Source organism: Musa acuminata, chromosome BXJ3-3, assembly GCF_036884655.1.
Source record: "Musa acuminata AAA Group cultivar baxijiao chromosome BXJ3-3, Cavendish_Baxijiao_AAA, whole genome shotgun sequence".
NCBI lineage: Eukaryota > Viridiplantae > Streptophyta > Magnoliopsida > Zingiberales > Musaceae > Musa > Musa acuminata.
In genome coordinates this window covers 40,041,214-40,056,117 of record NC_088351.1, presented here as the reverse complement: position 1 = coordinate 40,056,117, position 14,904 = coordinate 40,041,214, and the positions used below count along the sequence as shown (strand labels likewise).

General features: G+C 40.8%; 2 protein-coding genes and 1 long non-coding RNA gene across 6 annotated transcripts; 1 reads left to right on the top strand and 2 right to left on the bottom strand.

Annotated features, from left to right (window-relative positions):
* Positions 1 to 859: 859 nt before the first annotated feature.
* Positions 860 to 2,545, bottom strand: LOC103979670 (glycylpeptide N-tetradecanoyltransferase 1). Its single transcript, XM_009395838.3, has one exon. The coding sequence runs from the start codon at positions 2,371 to 2,373 to the stop codon at positions 1,045 to 1,047; it is 1,329 nt and encodes a 442-aa protein (XP_009394113.2). The 5' UTR covers positions 2,374 to 2,545; the 3' UTR covers positions 860 to 1,044.
* A 780-nt stretch (positions 2,546 to 3,325) lies between these two features.
* Positions 3,326 to 6,955, bottom strand: LOC135634157 (uncharacterized). Its single transcript, XR_010495258.1, has 3 exons — positions 6,878 to 6,955; positions 4,965 to 6,660; positions 3,326 to 4,110 (listed from the first exon to the last, which is right to left on the bottom strand). It is a non-coding gene; the product is annotated as an uncharacterized LOC135634157 (long non-coding RNA).
* A 305-nt stretch (positions 6,956 to 7,260) lies between these two features.
* On the top strand, positions 7,261 to 14,599 carry LOC135581482 (uncharacterized). Of its 4 annotated transcripts, none has more exons than XM_065142868.1 (7): positions 7,261 to 7,645; positions 7,727 to 7,869; positions 8,578 to 8,704; positions 9,065 to 9,354; positions 10,267 to 10,516; positions 14,036 to 14,113; positions 14,236 to 14,599. In XM_065142868.1, the coding sequence occupies exons 4-7, from the start codon at positions 9,068 to 9,070 to the stop codon at positions 14,284 to 14,286; spliced, it is 666 nt and encodes a 221-aa protein (XP_064998940.1). In that variant the 5' UTR covers positions 7,261 to 7,645; positions 7,727 to 7,869; positions 8,578 to 8,704; positions 9,065 to 9,067; the 3' UTR covers positions 14,287 to 14,599. The 4 variants fall into 4 exon arrangements, with proteins under 4 accessions (XP_064998940.1, XP_064998937.1, XP_064998939.1 ...); XM_065142865.1 differs by having other exon boundaries at positions 7,727 to 8,219; XM_065142867.1 differs by lacking the exon at positions 8,578 to 8,704 and having other exon boundaries at positions 7,727 to 8,219.
* The last annotated feature ends 305 nt before the right edge of the window (positions 14,600 to 14,904 follow it).

Genomic DNA, 14,904 nt, shown 5'->3' with positions numbered 1-14,904 from the left:
AACAAGTCTCCGAGCGAAAATAAAAAAGTAAAACCGAGAAAACAAACTGATAAGAACCAAAGCCATGAAAAAAGAGTGCCAACCAACATGGCTCCGAGGGAGTTTCAGATGCAGGACTGGAGAAAATACTACAAGTACCAAAATCACCACATTAAAATTGCACTGAACGCGATGAAATGGAACAAAACTTTTGGAAAGATCTATTAGCAGAATAAAGCAACACATGCCAAACCTATGCGATGATCAAAGCACCAGATGCCAAATTTATGTGACAAGTAAAAGGGACTAGGAGATGCAGCTCATGAGGTTGAACTAACACGATAAGAATCTTTTAGCACATCTGAGATCACTTGTACACCTATGAATCTGCAAGATGTCAAAGCAGATGGCAACATTTTGTTGCCACAGATTTGATACCAAAACCATCACACTAAAAGGTAACAGATATATGCCAAAGAGTCAAAACTGAGAAGGAATTGTGATTAGTTGAATTATACCTAACAGCACAGGTACGTACCATTGCTGATGATTCATAAATTAACAATTTTCTCAATACTCCACAATTATCCACGCTTAAGTAATCCTTAACATCCACCAATTCTATTTATTGATTGCACCAAGCTTACATGCACCTGAATTTCCTATCTAAGCTTGAATAAAGTACCTAAGAGCTTGATCGGGGATTATCACAATAGCGAAGTCTGTTATGGCAACAAAAAAAACAAACACAACAAGGAAAATAAAACTCACACCAATTAGCAATGCATCCCCCTTCGCATAAAACATCTATTTGTAATTCATTCTTAAACACCTATTTGTAACTTCTTATCAGATATGGAAATCGAGCCAACAACAACAATAATAATAATAATAATAATAATTTCCTCAAGAAACCTAACATTGAATTCCTCAATGGTCTCAATGCAAGATAAATGAGATCCAAGATTACTATGAGGAAAAAAAAAAACACATTGTTATCAATAGAAAACAGAAAAAGCACAGGCAATAGACAACCAAATAGAGAACTGAGATCATAAGAGCAACCTATAGAAGAACAAGGCCTAATTCCGATGGTCTCAGACCATTTCTGATCCGGTAGTTGTACAGATAGCAGTGGAGATGACCGTCGCCAGGTCCAAATTTCAGTTCCTTAAGGCCGGCTTCGTTGTGCATGACATCAAGAGCATTGAAGACATCATAGTCCTGCTGTTTTGCCACAATTAGAGCATCATTCATCAGCTGGAGCAAAGGAGTTTTTGTTGACACATTGTAGAAAGAGTATGCAGCCTTTAAGACCGAGTAATTCGGGTTGTTGAGAATAGAAGCTGGAAGAGTATAGAAGCTGCAAAAGTCTGTGACTTCCTGAGTCTCAGGGCTCACAATCAAGTAACTATCCACCACGTTCTCCAATGGAAGTAGCCAATGCTCCACATCATTCTCATCAAAGTCCGGTGCTACCACAAACTGACTCAAGAACTGCCTTAGAAGCCTGGTTACAGCGGGAACATCACGAAGTTCCATCTTCCTGAAACCCGGGGTCACCGTCGATTCTGGCAGCTTGTATAGCCTAATCGTCCGGCTCACAGTCATCCGAGCTCCAAGCCGTGAGAACCCGACATCTATGAGCTTCTTCGGATTCAGAGACCTGTGCCAGTAACGGCAGGTTGTGATAGGAGTCGGGAGGACAACTCCGGCTGTGTACACCGCCTGCCAGATGTTTTCCAGATGGACCCTCCTCGTGACCTCCTTTATCATCACCGGCGCGAGTCGCTTCGATCTCAGCTTCTTGTGGACGCACAAGAAGTTCACCTCTGCCATGCGAACCACATCCTCGCGGACTCTGATCCTGGCGGGCACCCCGGTGATGAAAGCTACGAGCTTTTTGGTCGCCTTCACCCGCACCCCTATATGCCAGGCCTTGAAGTAGCCCGGCGGGTGGAGGGCCCACCGGAGGAACTCCTTGGAGTAGTTGAAGCGGAATAGATTCTCGTCGTCTTCGACGTAGTTGAGGGAGAGGAGATTGTAGACCTCGGTGCAGGTATGCTCGTCGTCCATGTCGCAGGTGGTCCACTCGTAAGGGGCGGGGAGGTTGTAAGGCTCCGACTTGACGTCCGACAGGGGGGATGGTGGCTCGATCGGGCCCTCGGGAAGGCTGGTGTCGCCGAGATCATTGAATTGACCGACTGGCTGGGTCTCCCAGAAACGGTGGTGCGTGCCAAGTGCGAGGCTTTCCTGGACCTGGCGAGCTAGCGTCTCTACTTCGCTGTCGCCGTTCCCCGCAGCCGGGTTGGAGTCCGAGGGGAGCTTTGAGTCTGGTGAAGGGGTCTGGGCGTCGCCGGGCGGCGCGGATGAGGAGTCGTCGCCAAGCACCATGGCGAAACCTTAGCGGAGTTCGATTGAAACGGAGACTGGACGGGATCGAGGGGATGATCAAGGATCAAGATTTAGATCTCGACGACACGGAACGGGTCTGGGCTTCTTCGAGGGTTACGAGGTGGCGCAGGTGGGATTCCAGGAATTCCTGGAATTAGGGTTTACGAATGGAAGGTAAGAAATCGATTTATAGGCGTGGGGAGGTCAAAGATGAGCCATTAATTTTACGATATTGAATTTAAATTTCATCTTCGCTATTTATCTTTTGTAAATAACAATAATAATAATAATAATAATAATAATACAGACTCACAGTCTGACACCTTTAGTTATAAGCGTTGGATGCTGACGGCTCTTTAGAAGCTTTCTTACCTCGATGCCACAGAAAATGACTTCTGTGCAATATGTGGCCCCTTTTTACTTCTTCCATTGACACGCGAAGTTGGATGACAAAGACCTCATAAACAGGTCATATATATCGAAAGAATCCCAGAAGGGTGATCCTCCCCTCTTTCGTCTGGCCCACAAGGAGCAGCATAACCATACTTGGAGGGGGGCCAACATAGACATTTTTGGCATACTAATAATTCTTATCCTGGATTCAATTAATCATTGAAAGGGTTTATTATGTTTGTGTGCAAAGTTTAAGAATACCACTATATACACTTTGTATATCTACACTCAAAAACCGAAGCAGCGTTTTCCATGAAAAAGTTGATAACCATCATCCTCATAGAGCACTCGAGTATGTAATGAATTGGAAGACTAAATTAACAAAATTTGCAGTAATTCTTAATGGGTGAGCTCAACCTACAGGATCAACAGAATTGTCCAAAACCAGCACAATGTCGATGCTATCGATTGCCCACTTGCTCCTATCCATTCTTTTCGACATGCCCGTGGGGAATTTCCTACTCTTACCAATGTTATCATCCACTCCATGTAGCTGCAATTCAAATCAAGCTAAAACATATCAGTTCAATACTCCATTTAGGGGAAAAACAGACGAGCAGAAATGAAATCAAAACGTGAAAGCCACCACTTTTCTTGTGGCTAGAGCAAACACTTTGCAGATTCTGTCTTTAACCTACTGCCTAAGATAGTGCTGCAATCATGCAGCATCAGGCTACATTTGATGGAATGCATACAAAAAGCAGTAATCTTAATAGAAAAATTATATCATATCTGAGATGCATCTTGTATTCAGTTTCAATAGATACAATCAATCAAACCAAACATATGTGAATTCAGCAGATGAAACAATCCCTTGAAATGTTTCCTATTTTTCTTTTTTACTTTTTGTGTTTGGTGCAGGAATCTAGTTTGTTGACGAGTTATGAAAAAGTACTCTGGTTAAACGTATTAGTAAAGAAGGTAAGAAAAATCAATTGTGGTCATAAACAATGTGAGCCATAAGATCTTTGGCTTATCTGAAAGAGAACTTCACCGTTGAGAAAGTAGGATGGACAAACCAATTCCATATTGTGCCAAACAGTTGGTAAGAAAAGCTTTCATCGCTTCCACAGCGACATGTACTCTTTGATTACCCAAGTGAACAACATCACTCTCGATCAAGTCTGCCAATAGCAGTTCTGCGAACTCTAAGCTGATTGCGTCAGTCCAATCCCCCTCTTACTTCATCTGGACCATAAAGATAACATGATCCCCGCTTGATCGAGTCAAAACTTCCTCTGTGTACCGAATTTTGCTTCTTGGGATCACCATCCAGAAGGTAGCCTAAACTAAAATTGTGATTATAACATACAGCCACAAAAAAATAGTATTCCCGAGGGAGAAGATCCCAGATAACCAAAGTGAGGTGGAAGAGGAGTTGATGAAACTTACAATTTTACTAATCTGGACCAGAGTGATTAACTAATTGCAAATTATGTGATTATTCTCTAATATAAGTATTGAAGTTGTTTGTATGTAACAGAAGTTCCAGTATGTGCCCCCAGATATCAGCTGTTGCTATGTTGTCGTTGGTTCCCATACAGATGTCTTCAATAGATCACTAACATTTTTTAAACAATCTCTACAAAATATTTGCAAGAGGATATAAGAGAATTGCTTGAAACCAATAATTTTTTTACTTGAAATCTGGCAAACAAAGCTTCAGCCTATTCATAATACTACAACTCTTGCACCCATTTGTAACTTTAAAGGATAATTTATAGACACAGTTTCAAACACTCGTTCAGACACAGCTCCTTTGATTTCGTCAAATGCTCTTCCCAAGGCCAATCAACCCATTTGATGTGGTTAGATTGCCTTTCCAACACTATCCTATTAAACTCTTGCCAAAAGATCATGACATTGCTACCTAACTTTTTGTTAACTAATTGATTATTGGCAAAGCGAGTGTGGAACTCATAACTTTATGAGTCCGTAAGGAAATAAAACAGAGTCAAAATCTCTTACCTTATTACATATTTCCTCTATTAGATGGCACAATTGGCATGATCCCAAAGGTTAACATCCATAAGATAGGACTACTAAGAAAATGAGTGATAAAAGATGAGAGATCAAGTGCTGTGAGTACAAATGAAACATTATACAGAAAATATAAGATGGTTGGCACGAGAACATACTGCATTATAAGCATGCAAGAGAGATTGATGCTGTTGGTGCAAGTCTTGCCGAGTTGAGACACCAAGTGTTTCTGCACCCAATATTGTTCTGCTCTCCTTTAACCAATCTACTTTTAGTAGATTGGTTTAATCTCTCTGTTGACATCAGCAGCTTTCATCTTTGATCAGCAGAGATCTATGACATGGCATAATCCAATGAAACACACATACTATATTAAAAAGCACTAGTTACTGAAAAATCAATGAATAAATAACTACCTTAAATATCTCATAAGCAACAACAAAAACACTCAAAATTTTGAACATCCATATTGCTGATGTTTTATTCAAACAAATTATGACTTGATTTCCTAAGGCATGATACTGTTGTGAGTTCCTGTCTTGGGTTTTACTTTTTGTGGAACATTTTACTTCTGCATCAGAAGCTTTCTTAGATATTCTCAGTTCAAGTCACTAGTTACATTCAACAATCCATTTTATGATAGTGGTTCTCATCTACCATTTTAGGACCTCCTAAAGAATTTTCCATGATTCCCCTTCCTGTATTGCTTCATATTTCAGTTCCACTTTGTGTTATAATTTTAGATCCATCCAGTACAAGAAAGAAGAATTGTATTCCAGGGACTTAAGTACAAGAAATTAAAATTGTCATCCTGATTCACATGGTGAAAAGATAAATAGCAAAAACACTTGCCTTCCTGTAGATAGTAATAAGATTCATGCACCGTAAACAAGGTGAGTTTCTTTTTCACTGAAAGTCTGTTAGCAATCAAAAAATATATACTCTTATTCAAATATCCTGGAAACTGATCAACCACGGAAACACACCAGGGATCCTAAGGACCGACTGAAGTAAAAAACAGAAACAATGTCTAAACAATATATGATCTTTGAAAAACAAAGGTAAGATGGATATAGGAACAGATATGGAGATCAAACTTATCGTCGCACTCCACAAGTTTTCAGGCATATAATGTTGGAGATACAGAGTGACAAGCTATCCAATGCCAATTTTGTAAAGTAGCACCAACCACCCAACAACCAATTTATGATCAAGTTTATCCAAAGCATATGCAAATTATGAGAGGGGGCAACAGCCTAGCTCCTAATCATGATAATATCAAGTAAGACCACCGGTAATCTCCGACTGAGGAACCCAGAAAAAGGGCCAGGTCCAAATATTACGAAAAGTTCTGCATCATCGAGTCCAGGTTTAAACTTTAATCTCACAAACTTTCTACTTCTTCTGCTCTGTAGAGCACACAAATAAATAGATTACCATAAGAATAAATCTCAATTACAAGGCATGCCACTGCATCTTACCTCCACACAGAGAAGCAGTCGATGTACACTCGCGCGACAGAGATGCCGAGATCTCCCAGTAGTGGCGCTCGTAACTTTTGAACTACTTCGCCCATTGTTGATATTACTTGTTCTTTCCTAATTCTTTCATTCACATTTCCACTCGAAGCAGGGTTCGGTTGCCAAAATAAGGACTAATTTATTGATCTAATTAAGTCCAGCGTAGAAGTTGAGTCCACAAATTACAGCAAATCCATTTCTCATTCCAAAACCCTAAACTTAGAAGGTGACTTTGGAGGTCAATTATCTTTTAAATCTACAACTTGTATTAAAATAAATAAAAAAATAATGGTAGATCGTACAAAAGATTCTCGGGGCAGTGCCCTCGTTAAATCTGCACAGACAAGAATTCACAAAAACGAGGTAGATTTTAGCAAGATACAAAATGAAGAACGGGAAGTGAAACCCTAATCTTAGATCGACCGATCGCAAGCCATTTAGGAATGGAACAAACGCGTGGACAAAAATATCAAGGAAAATGAGATCAATGATAAGCGTAACCAAAAAAAAAAAAGCAATCCTTGGTTCCAAAATTAAGAATCGTTTCTTACGATTTCACCGCAGAAAAGGTAGCAAACCAAATGGAGCTGAGAGCGAGCGGTGAACGGAACGAATAGACAATGGCGACGATTTATTAATTCTTTTTATTGGTATGGGAAGGAAAGAGGACGTTGAAGTTTCCAGAATGCAAGGGTCCCACCGAACAAAATCCAGGGCTGTTTCCTGTGTGCCAATCCGATCCGTCCAATAGCGAACAAAGGGTAGAGAACGAAGCATCTGACGGTGGGGCCCTACTCATTACCCAGACGGGAAAATAAGTAGCAGGATGTTAACATCACGCCGTCAACTTAGACCGCATTAACACTGCTCGCACGGCATGGGGAAGAACAAAACGGAGCAGCGTAACGGGAATCATCACATAACCAGAAGAGCTTCGCTGATCGTTCATCGCAGGATCAAAGGAAGAGAGAGAGAGAGACTCGAAGCCGAACCCGGTGATCCCGTTTTATTGAACGGGAGAAGCCACAAAGCACAAGCGGGCGTATAAGACGCCTGATCAGGGGAGAGAGAGAGAGAGAGAGAGGGAGAAAGAGAGAGGCAGCATTTCGTCGATCAAAGCTCGCAGTTTCGATCGCTCACTTCTCCCTCTTGTTCTTCTTGAAGAGTAAAAGAAGACGATTCCAGAGGAAAAGAATTCTGGATACTGCGGTTCTTCCTCCGATTTTCCTTCTTCGATTGTTTGGAGTAAATTTCTGCTGTTAAATTCCATTGGGATTAGGATTGATCGACGGATTTGAAAATATTTGTAGCCTTTGAAGGTATGCATTTCGTCACTGCTTGGTTTTATTAGAAATTGCTGGATGAGTTCTCCTGATTCCTAATCTGTTCTTGATTTCCAGAGTTCCCGGGACCAACTGAGGAGGAGATTGCAGGACTTGATCTTGAGGGTCGTACGATGCTGATGTTCTGATGAAGGCGAGTCCTCCGTTTTGATTCAAGGCTCTCTGAGTACTACTACGCCGTTCTGTTATCAACCAGCAAAGTATGCGATCTTTCCATAACTTAAACAGATGCGTGTTCTCCAAACCTCAGTCGGCATTCCTTTGTTCAATCGTATGCTCCCAACGATCTGTCGTCTTATTCAATCAAATTTAGTGAAATCCCATTGTGAACCGGCGAAATCTGATCTTTATTCAGAGGATTGGATTCTGAAACTCGACATGTTCTTCGGGTTTTCTTGCAAGTAGGATTCAAGGGACGACCCTTTCAAGATCATTAATGCTGTGATCTCCTTCCTATTTCCCTTTTCGAACTGATTTTCCTTTAGACCTGTTTGGAGTCTTAAGTACAATTGGATCAGAGTGGATCAATGTTCATCAGCTTGAATCAAAGGTATGATCTTTTTATTTTCCGTGCACAAACCTGAATACATATAGACGATTGAAATCTGTCTTTTGACATGTAGTCATGTCCTTTTCAACAAATTTTGGTTGTTCTTTCATTTCTGTGATTATTTTGGGACAAAAGAGGAAGCGGTTTCTCTTCATCTTCCGTCTCTATTCCTTGAACGAAAGCTATCCTTTGTTCTCTCATTGTTAACTGATTATGGTAAAACAATTCGGACCAATTTGCTGCCGAAGTGTCTAAACTTCTTCTCTTGCTGCTGAACCCACTAAGATATCTTATTTGTTTCTTTTGTATCATTTCTCTAATTTTCTCCTCTGTTTTCTAAGTCAGTTTTTTACTGTAGAATCGAAACAGAAGAAGATCAAGAAATGTCAATGGTGGCAGTGATCCTTGACTATTATTATGCATCCCAGTTCATTGGCAATTCTTTTTCTTCGAATTAGTTCATTTGATGTACTCTGTTATTACAGGTCGTGTTTCCTCTCTCTCTCTCTCTCTCTCTCTCTCTCTCTCTCTGTGTTCGCTGTCATTATTCATAACATTGATCGTGTGGAATAGACGGCATAGGTTCAATTAATCACGTTTCTAATATTGATGGGGAAGGATCAAACATGAATGTTCGGATGTATTACTCGATTGAATAAGAGGACGTGTAAGAATGTACTTAAAGGTCATGTTTTTTATTGGATTTTCCTCGTATCTCATCTTTCTTCTCCTCCTCCCTTTGCAATCGTTCATTGACTTCATTCTTTATTTCTACATGTTAATCATCTAAACGAGAGAAGGAAACGGGAGAATGATGCTCATGGGTACATGGTTGGCACGTGCAGGAGATGGAAAGCAAGCCAACCGGGAATCACCACCGCGTGCGAGGCACGGGAAGAGGCGGAGGAGCAGTTGAAGCATTACCTAATAGCAGCAACCACAACGAGAGTCTAGCGACGCCGCCGGAGTTGCTGTTGCAGTGGGGGAGCCGTAAGCGGCTACGGTGCATCAAGTTCCAGCACAAGGACAACGATGCCGCCACCGGCAACCAGTCTGCCGCTACCACTGCAGCCGCCGCTCGCGCCGACCGTGCTCTTCGAAGAGCCACCTCGGCCCCCTACAAACAGGCGCTCAGGTACCCTTCTCCCTCCCGTCTCTTTTAGCATTTGAAATCTTCAGAGATATCTATTTGATATTATAGTGGCCTCCATCTCCGTGGTGGTTCATTCCCTGCTGTGTTTCGGATGGGAAACACTACCGTGCCCTTCGGTGGCACGTCTTGTCTTATCGTCGTCATCTATTGCTCGCTGCAACCCAACCGCGAGTGCGGAAGGCGACTCACGTGCCGCTGGCACGTGAGAGAACCCACGACTAATCATACTTTTCTTCGGTGTCCCAGATCTGTTTCTCGGGACGGGACAGCGACGACCGGGTCTTTTGCTGTTCTTTCCGGTCCAAGCTTCCCAATCAGATCTAAAAGTATCCTAATTTCCTTGTAGATTCATATGAAACGGGAAGTAATAAAAGACAAAAAAACATTTAAGAAAATTTCGATGTTAAAATATAAAAAGAACAAAAAAACTCAAGTGACAATCATATTTTTATTTAATTTCCATGCGTCGGCACAAGAATCCCTGCCGTGCACAACCACGCAAGCCACGCTACTGGCAGTAGCTCCTGCCCGGCCACTTGTCACAGATGGGCCTGGGTGAGTGAGCCAGCCGGTGCTGTCTGATTGGTTCACGCTGTACGTGCATGCACCATCGTTCCACCTGCATGAGATCATGTCAAGGATGCAGGAGGGCAAGCCTACAATCCTTTAATGGTCACGTTTAAACACTCCTTCCTCCCTGTCTCTCTCTCTCTCTCTCACGGGACCACCGGCATTTCCCCCCACATCGGCAATTCCTCAACCTTCTCCCAGAATAAGCCGACAGCAGTCAGGCAGGGACAATAGGCTTTGGTATGCAATAACTGTCCGTCAGGTTTGTCGATCACTTTATTGCTTCGTTAACACATGTTTCTGTTCTCTCCTTTTTCTAATTAGGAATAATTTGGAGGCGACAGAGGCAGCTGCTATCAGAGGCAAACGTGGAGTGACATCGCCGGAGAGGGAGAGGGGCGTGGAAGCCGGGGGATCGGCGTCGATGGATGGGGCTCAGAAGGCGGCAGCGTGGCCTAAGCTGGCTCTGTCGCTGACGAACAAGGAGAAGGAAGAGGACTTTTTGGTCTTCAAGGGTTCCAAACTTCCCCAGCGCCCCAAGAAGCGGGCCAAGCTCCTTCAGCGGACCATCAACGTAAGCTCGCCACTCTTCTTCTCCCCATCGTTACTAACTTTTTGGTGTCGAGCAAATCAATTACTCTTATATAATACGTATAGGGTAATACGATACGTAGAGTTTTCTTATAAAGAGGATTCTGTTGGGAAAGGAAAGTTGGAAACTTTTTCAGCTTTTCTGAAAGATTATGACTTACCCATTTTCGTACCTGCAATGTCATTTGTGGTATGACATGGAGCCCACTTCTTGTCTCGTACGCACACGGGTAGTTGGTGCTGCCAAGCGCAAGAAAAGAATTTTTCGTTATCATTGGTATGACATGGGAGCGGTAGTTATCTGTCTTTAGACTAAACAGTGAGCATTGGGCGGAAAATTTAGGTGGTTTGGTAAACGTGCCAAGGTTTTGACTTCGCGAAAGGCCCGTGAGAGTGGGTGGGGACGAGAGCATTAGAAAATTGACTTGTTAATTTATCCGGGATTCTTTTTTCCCATTTTGACAGTACGGGAGAGAGCTTCTAGTGATGTTCATAGTCGTTCATCGCCTTTCTGGGCGAGCTTCTGGACTATTATACATCTATATGATAGCTGATGTGCATTATTGGGAGAAATCTTGTTCTCCATGGAGAATTTAAAGTTTAGTGGATGAGCAGAGCAAGTGATTAAGGATTTGAAATAGAAAACAAAGATACCAACAAGTAATACAGTGCATAATATAATACGGTATTTAGGCCAATGCTTGAAGAGTATGTAAATCCATTTTCAAATGCACTCTTTTGTCATATGCCATTCTTTTCTTTTTAAGGTTTTCTTTTATCAAAGAGATGTGGATTTCTCCATATTACCCTATCACTATATAACAAAAAAAAAGGTGCTTCAATCGCTCCCATTGCTTTCGTTGTTCAAGGGTTGGAACTTTTAAAAGTGCGAGGATGTTGTTCGAAGCTGGTGAATATATGTGGATTGGCTGTGAAGCCAAGATGACTTTATGCATGAAAGTGGTGAGGATTGATCCTTTCTCTTTCCAAGAGAAAGGAATCAGAATACAAGGGGAAGAAGAAAATAGGAACCATTGTTATCTTTTTATGATAGTGTGCCTTTGCAGAAAAGCTACTTCTCCTCATCATAGTTTAAAATGAAATGGAAAAATTTTGAAATCATGCAACTGTAGCAGGGTGTGTGTCTGTGTTTTCAAATAATATTGGCAAATTTTTGAACAAAAAAAAGTTGGTTCAACTGTACCTTGTTTAAAAATTGCTAGTCTGTGCTCCATGACAGTTTAATCATTTTTGTTTAGCACATCTAATTGGTAAGAACAGTATGATTTAATCGGCAAGTTTTGGTGCATGATTGGTCCGTGATGGCACCAATCTTCCTTGCAGCTTATCTAAATCAAATACATGAAGTGTATTATAGATGTGTTTTGTTTCCTTGGCTATATTAGAATGTTGTAAGCTCTAGTGACCCATGGTCCATATGCTAAAGGCATGAGCTTCTCTCATTTGGCTAAAATCACTGCCAATTTTTTGTGGTGAAATGAAGGCCCATCAACTTAGCTCTTTGATCTAGATTTATTATAGTCTCACAAAGTCCTCAGCTAGGTAAAGTTAGTTCTCTCCATTTTTCTTGGATGTCTTTGTATACAATATGTGCACAGTCCCCAAAATGGGTAAATCCAAGGATAAGCAATGACTGGTATTGCAGATTAGGAGCTAACTGAAATAACATAATACAAGTAGTTGGCCGATGCTTGTAGAATGTGTAACAACATTTAGGAATTCACTCTTTTCTCATATCCCTTTTTGTCTTTTGGTTGTAGTCTTGTATTGCAATGCAGATTAGGAGCTAAACAAAACTTTATTAACTTTTTTATGTTGCCCATAAAAAAGTTCCACTCTTTCAAGAAAGGAATACCTAAAGGTCCTAAACATTCATTTATCATTCTATCTCAGGTATCTCGTGGTGCATATTCTGTGCTTGTAGAGTATACACATTTAGTTGTGTCTCGATTCCTTTTCCTAAAATATTTCTCCTTTGGCTTTATTGAATACTGGGAATGTATAATTATAAAAAATTGAAGATGTAAATGTTATCATGGGGACTCATAAGTTTTTAGCTTATTTTTGCCTTTAATTTGTCACCTACATTGGACGCTTCTTTTAGAGCATTCAGCATGAGATTTTAAGACACTTTCCTACTGCTGTAAGGCCATTAGCTTCGCTGGAAACAGTAAATGCCAGTCTTTTCTTTTAAAGGTTTTTTCCTGCAGATCTTTGGATTCATCCAAACCTAAAAGGCTCTATTTATTTAAAAAACGAGAAATTTCAATTCCTCCCATTGCTTGCATTGGTTGAGGTTGGAAGTTGGAACTATAAAAAGTTTGAGAATCATGTTACAAGCTTTGAATATATGCCACGCTTTTGTATAATTTGATTTACAGACAAGAATTGCTTCAATCTCTTGGAAACAGAAAGGAATCTGAGTACAGAGGAAAAATGGATAATGGGAAGCATTGTTCTCTTTTTATGATAGTGTGCATATATGCCAGAGAATTTTTCTCATTTTAGTTTCATATTATCAGAATTCATGAGAGTGTAGCAAGGTGGTTCCTTTTTTTGAATTACAATGGACAATGGTGAAGTTTTGGACAGACAGATTTGGATAAGTTCTTGTGACCCTCTGGTATCTCATCAGCAATGTGGCTCTAACAGGTTGCATACCATGTTGCCATGAAGGGACATTGCGTAAAACTGCGTACCTTTGGTAATTGTTAGTATGTGCTTGTCTGTTCCAGTTTAATAATGATTATTTTAACACGTTTAATTAGTTAAAAGAAAGTACGATTCATTTGGCAAGCAGGTGCACAACTGGCCTGTGGTGTAACCGGTCTTTCGTGTGATGTCTCTGAGTCAACTGAATTCAGTGTCTTTTAGATGTGTTCTGTTTTCCAGGCTGTGTTCGAATGTAGGAGGCTCTGATGACCCATGGCCCATACTTGAAAGCAATTCTCTCACTCGAGTGCAACCCTTGACAATCTTTTGCCACTAGCTAGAGATCCATTAATTTAGCTCTTCTTTCCAGATCTATCATATAGGCCACAAGTCCTTCGCCAAATGAAATCCATTCTCTTTTTTTTCTTTTTTTTTTCTTTATGTACTGTATATGTCTGTTCCAAATCGGTAAAGGCAAGGATGAACAACTTGTATGCATTGATGTTGTTCAGATGCATCATCCCGTCGTACTTGAGCTTTTTCCTCTGGATGCAACATGTAGAGCCCATGATGCATTCCTTTATCTTCACAGATTTGCTTATTTGTATAAACTTAGAAACACAAACAATTACTCCTCAATATAAAATACCATAGTGACAGTCGAAGCACCTCTTACTATTATGATTAAGATTCTACGTGGTGGGTATTACACTGATAGTCTCAACACCTTGGTAGTATAACTCGAAGGCTACATATTTTGTTCTTTGATTGTCTTTTCTCATATTTTTAGTTCTTGACATTAAATTCTTTTGCACATTTTCTGAAAAAGCTGGTGAGCCCGGGGGCATGGCTTTGTGATCTGACCCTAGACCGGTATGAAGTCCGAGAAAAGAAGATCTCAAAGAAGGTTTGTAATTTCTCTTAACATAGTGCTAGCACATAGAGAATTTAGAGTTTGATAAATGAGCAATGATTTAATAGATAAATGCAGCATCTTCAAACCTGTTCTTATCTTTTCTTGTTTCACAGAAGCCACGGGGTTTAAAGGCGATGGGAAACATGGAAAGCGACTCGGAATAGCAGATAAGGAGGCTGAGCGAACAACGAAAGAATAACCAAGAGATCAAAGTCATATAAGAAGGTGGTGATACACATGAGTTGTTCGAAGTCTAGGGTACGTATGTTTCATCTGTTAAAAGATGAGGTGAAGAGTAAAAAGAAAGTAGGAGCAAATTTTTTATGGCTCTAACCCTTGTGCAAAGAGAAACATGCTCACAGCAGTCTTGTGTTATAACACTAGAAAATGCAGATATAGGATCTGCAATTCTTTCTCTATTCGACTTTGTTATTTCTTTTTTTGGTTAATGAAACTATCCGGATTGAAGAGATGCTATGGGTATTGAATTAGATTGCTGGATGGTCAGGTCGTGGTCGGCCAGCTTGAGCTGCACGGCTCATGTTTACTTTTTTTATTCCCAGCTTGGCTACTAGTCTTCCTCTGTCAAATGTGTTATCTCTGCAGGAGGTTGAGGAGCAGGTGACATATGCTTCAAATCAGATTGCCTGGAAGTCGTGATGATTTGTATGTAATAGAACAACATCTCCTCCTTGGTAATTTACGCAATGTCTGTAAAGACATATCAATAATGCTGGCTGATTCTGTGGATGTCAGTCAATTTTGTAGCCCTTCCTTTCTCA

Coding starts and splice junctions, on each gene's coding strand:
- LOC103979670 (XM_009395838.3), bottom strand. CDS start 2,373: ATGGTGCTTGGCGACGACTCCTCATCCGCGCCGCCCGGCGACGCCCAG.
- LOC135581482 (XM_065142868.1), top strand. CDS start 9,068: ATGGAAAGCAAGCCAACCGGGAATCACCACCGCGTGCGAGGCACGGGA. Junction 9,355..10,266: donor CCCTACAAACAGGCGCTCAG/GTACCCTTCTCC, acceptor TTTTCTAATTAG/GAATAATTTGGAGGCGACAG. Junction 14,114..14,235: donor AAAAGAAGATCTCAAAGAAG/GTTTGTAATTTC, acceptor CTTGTTTCACAG/AAGCCACGGGGTTTAAAGGC.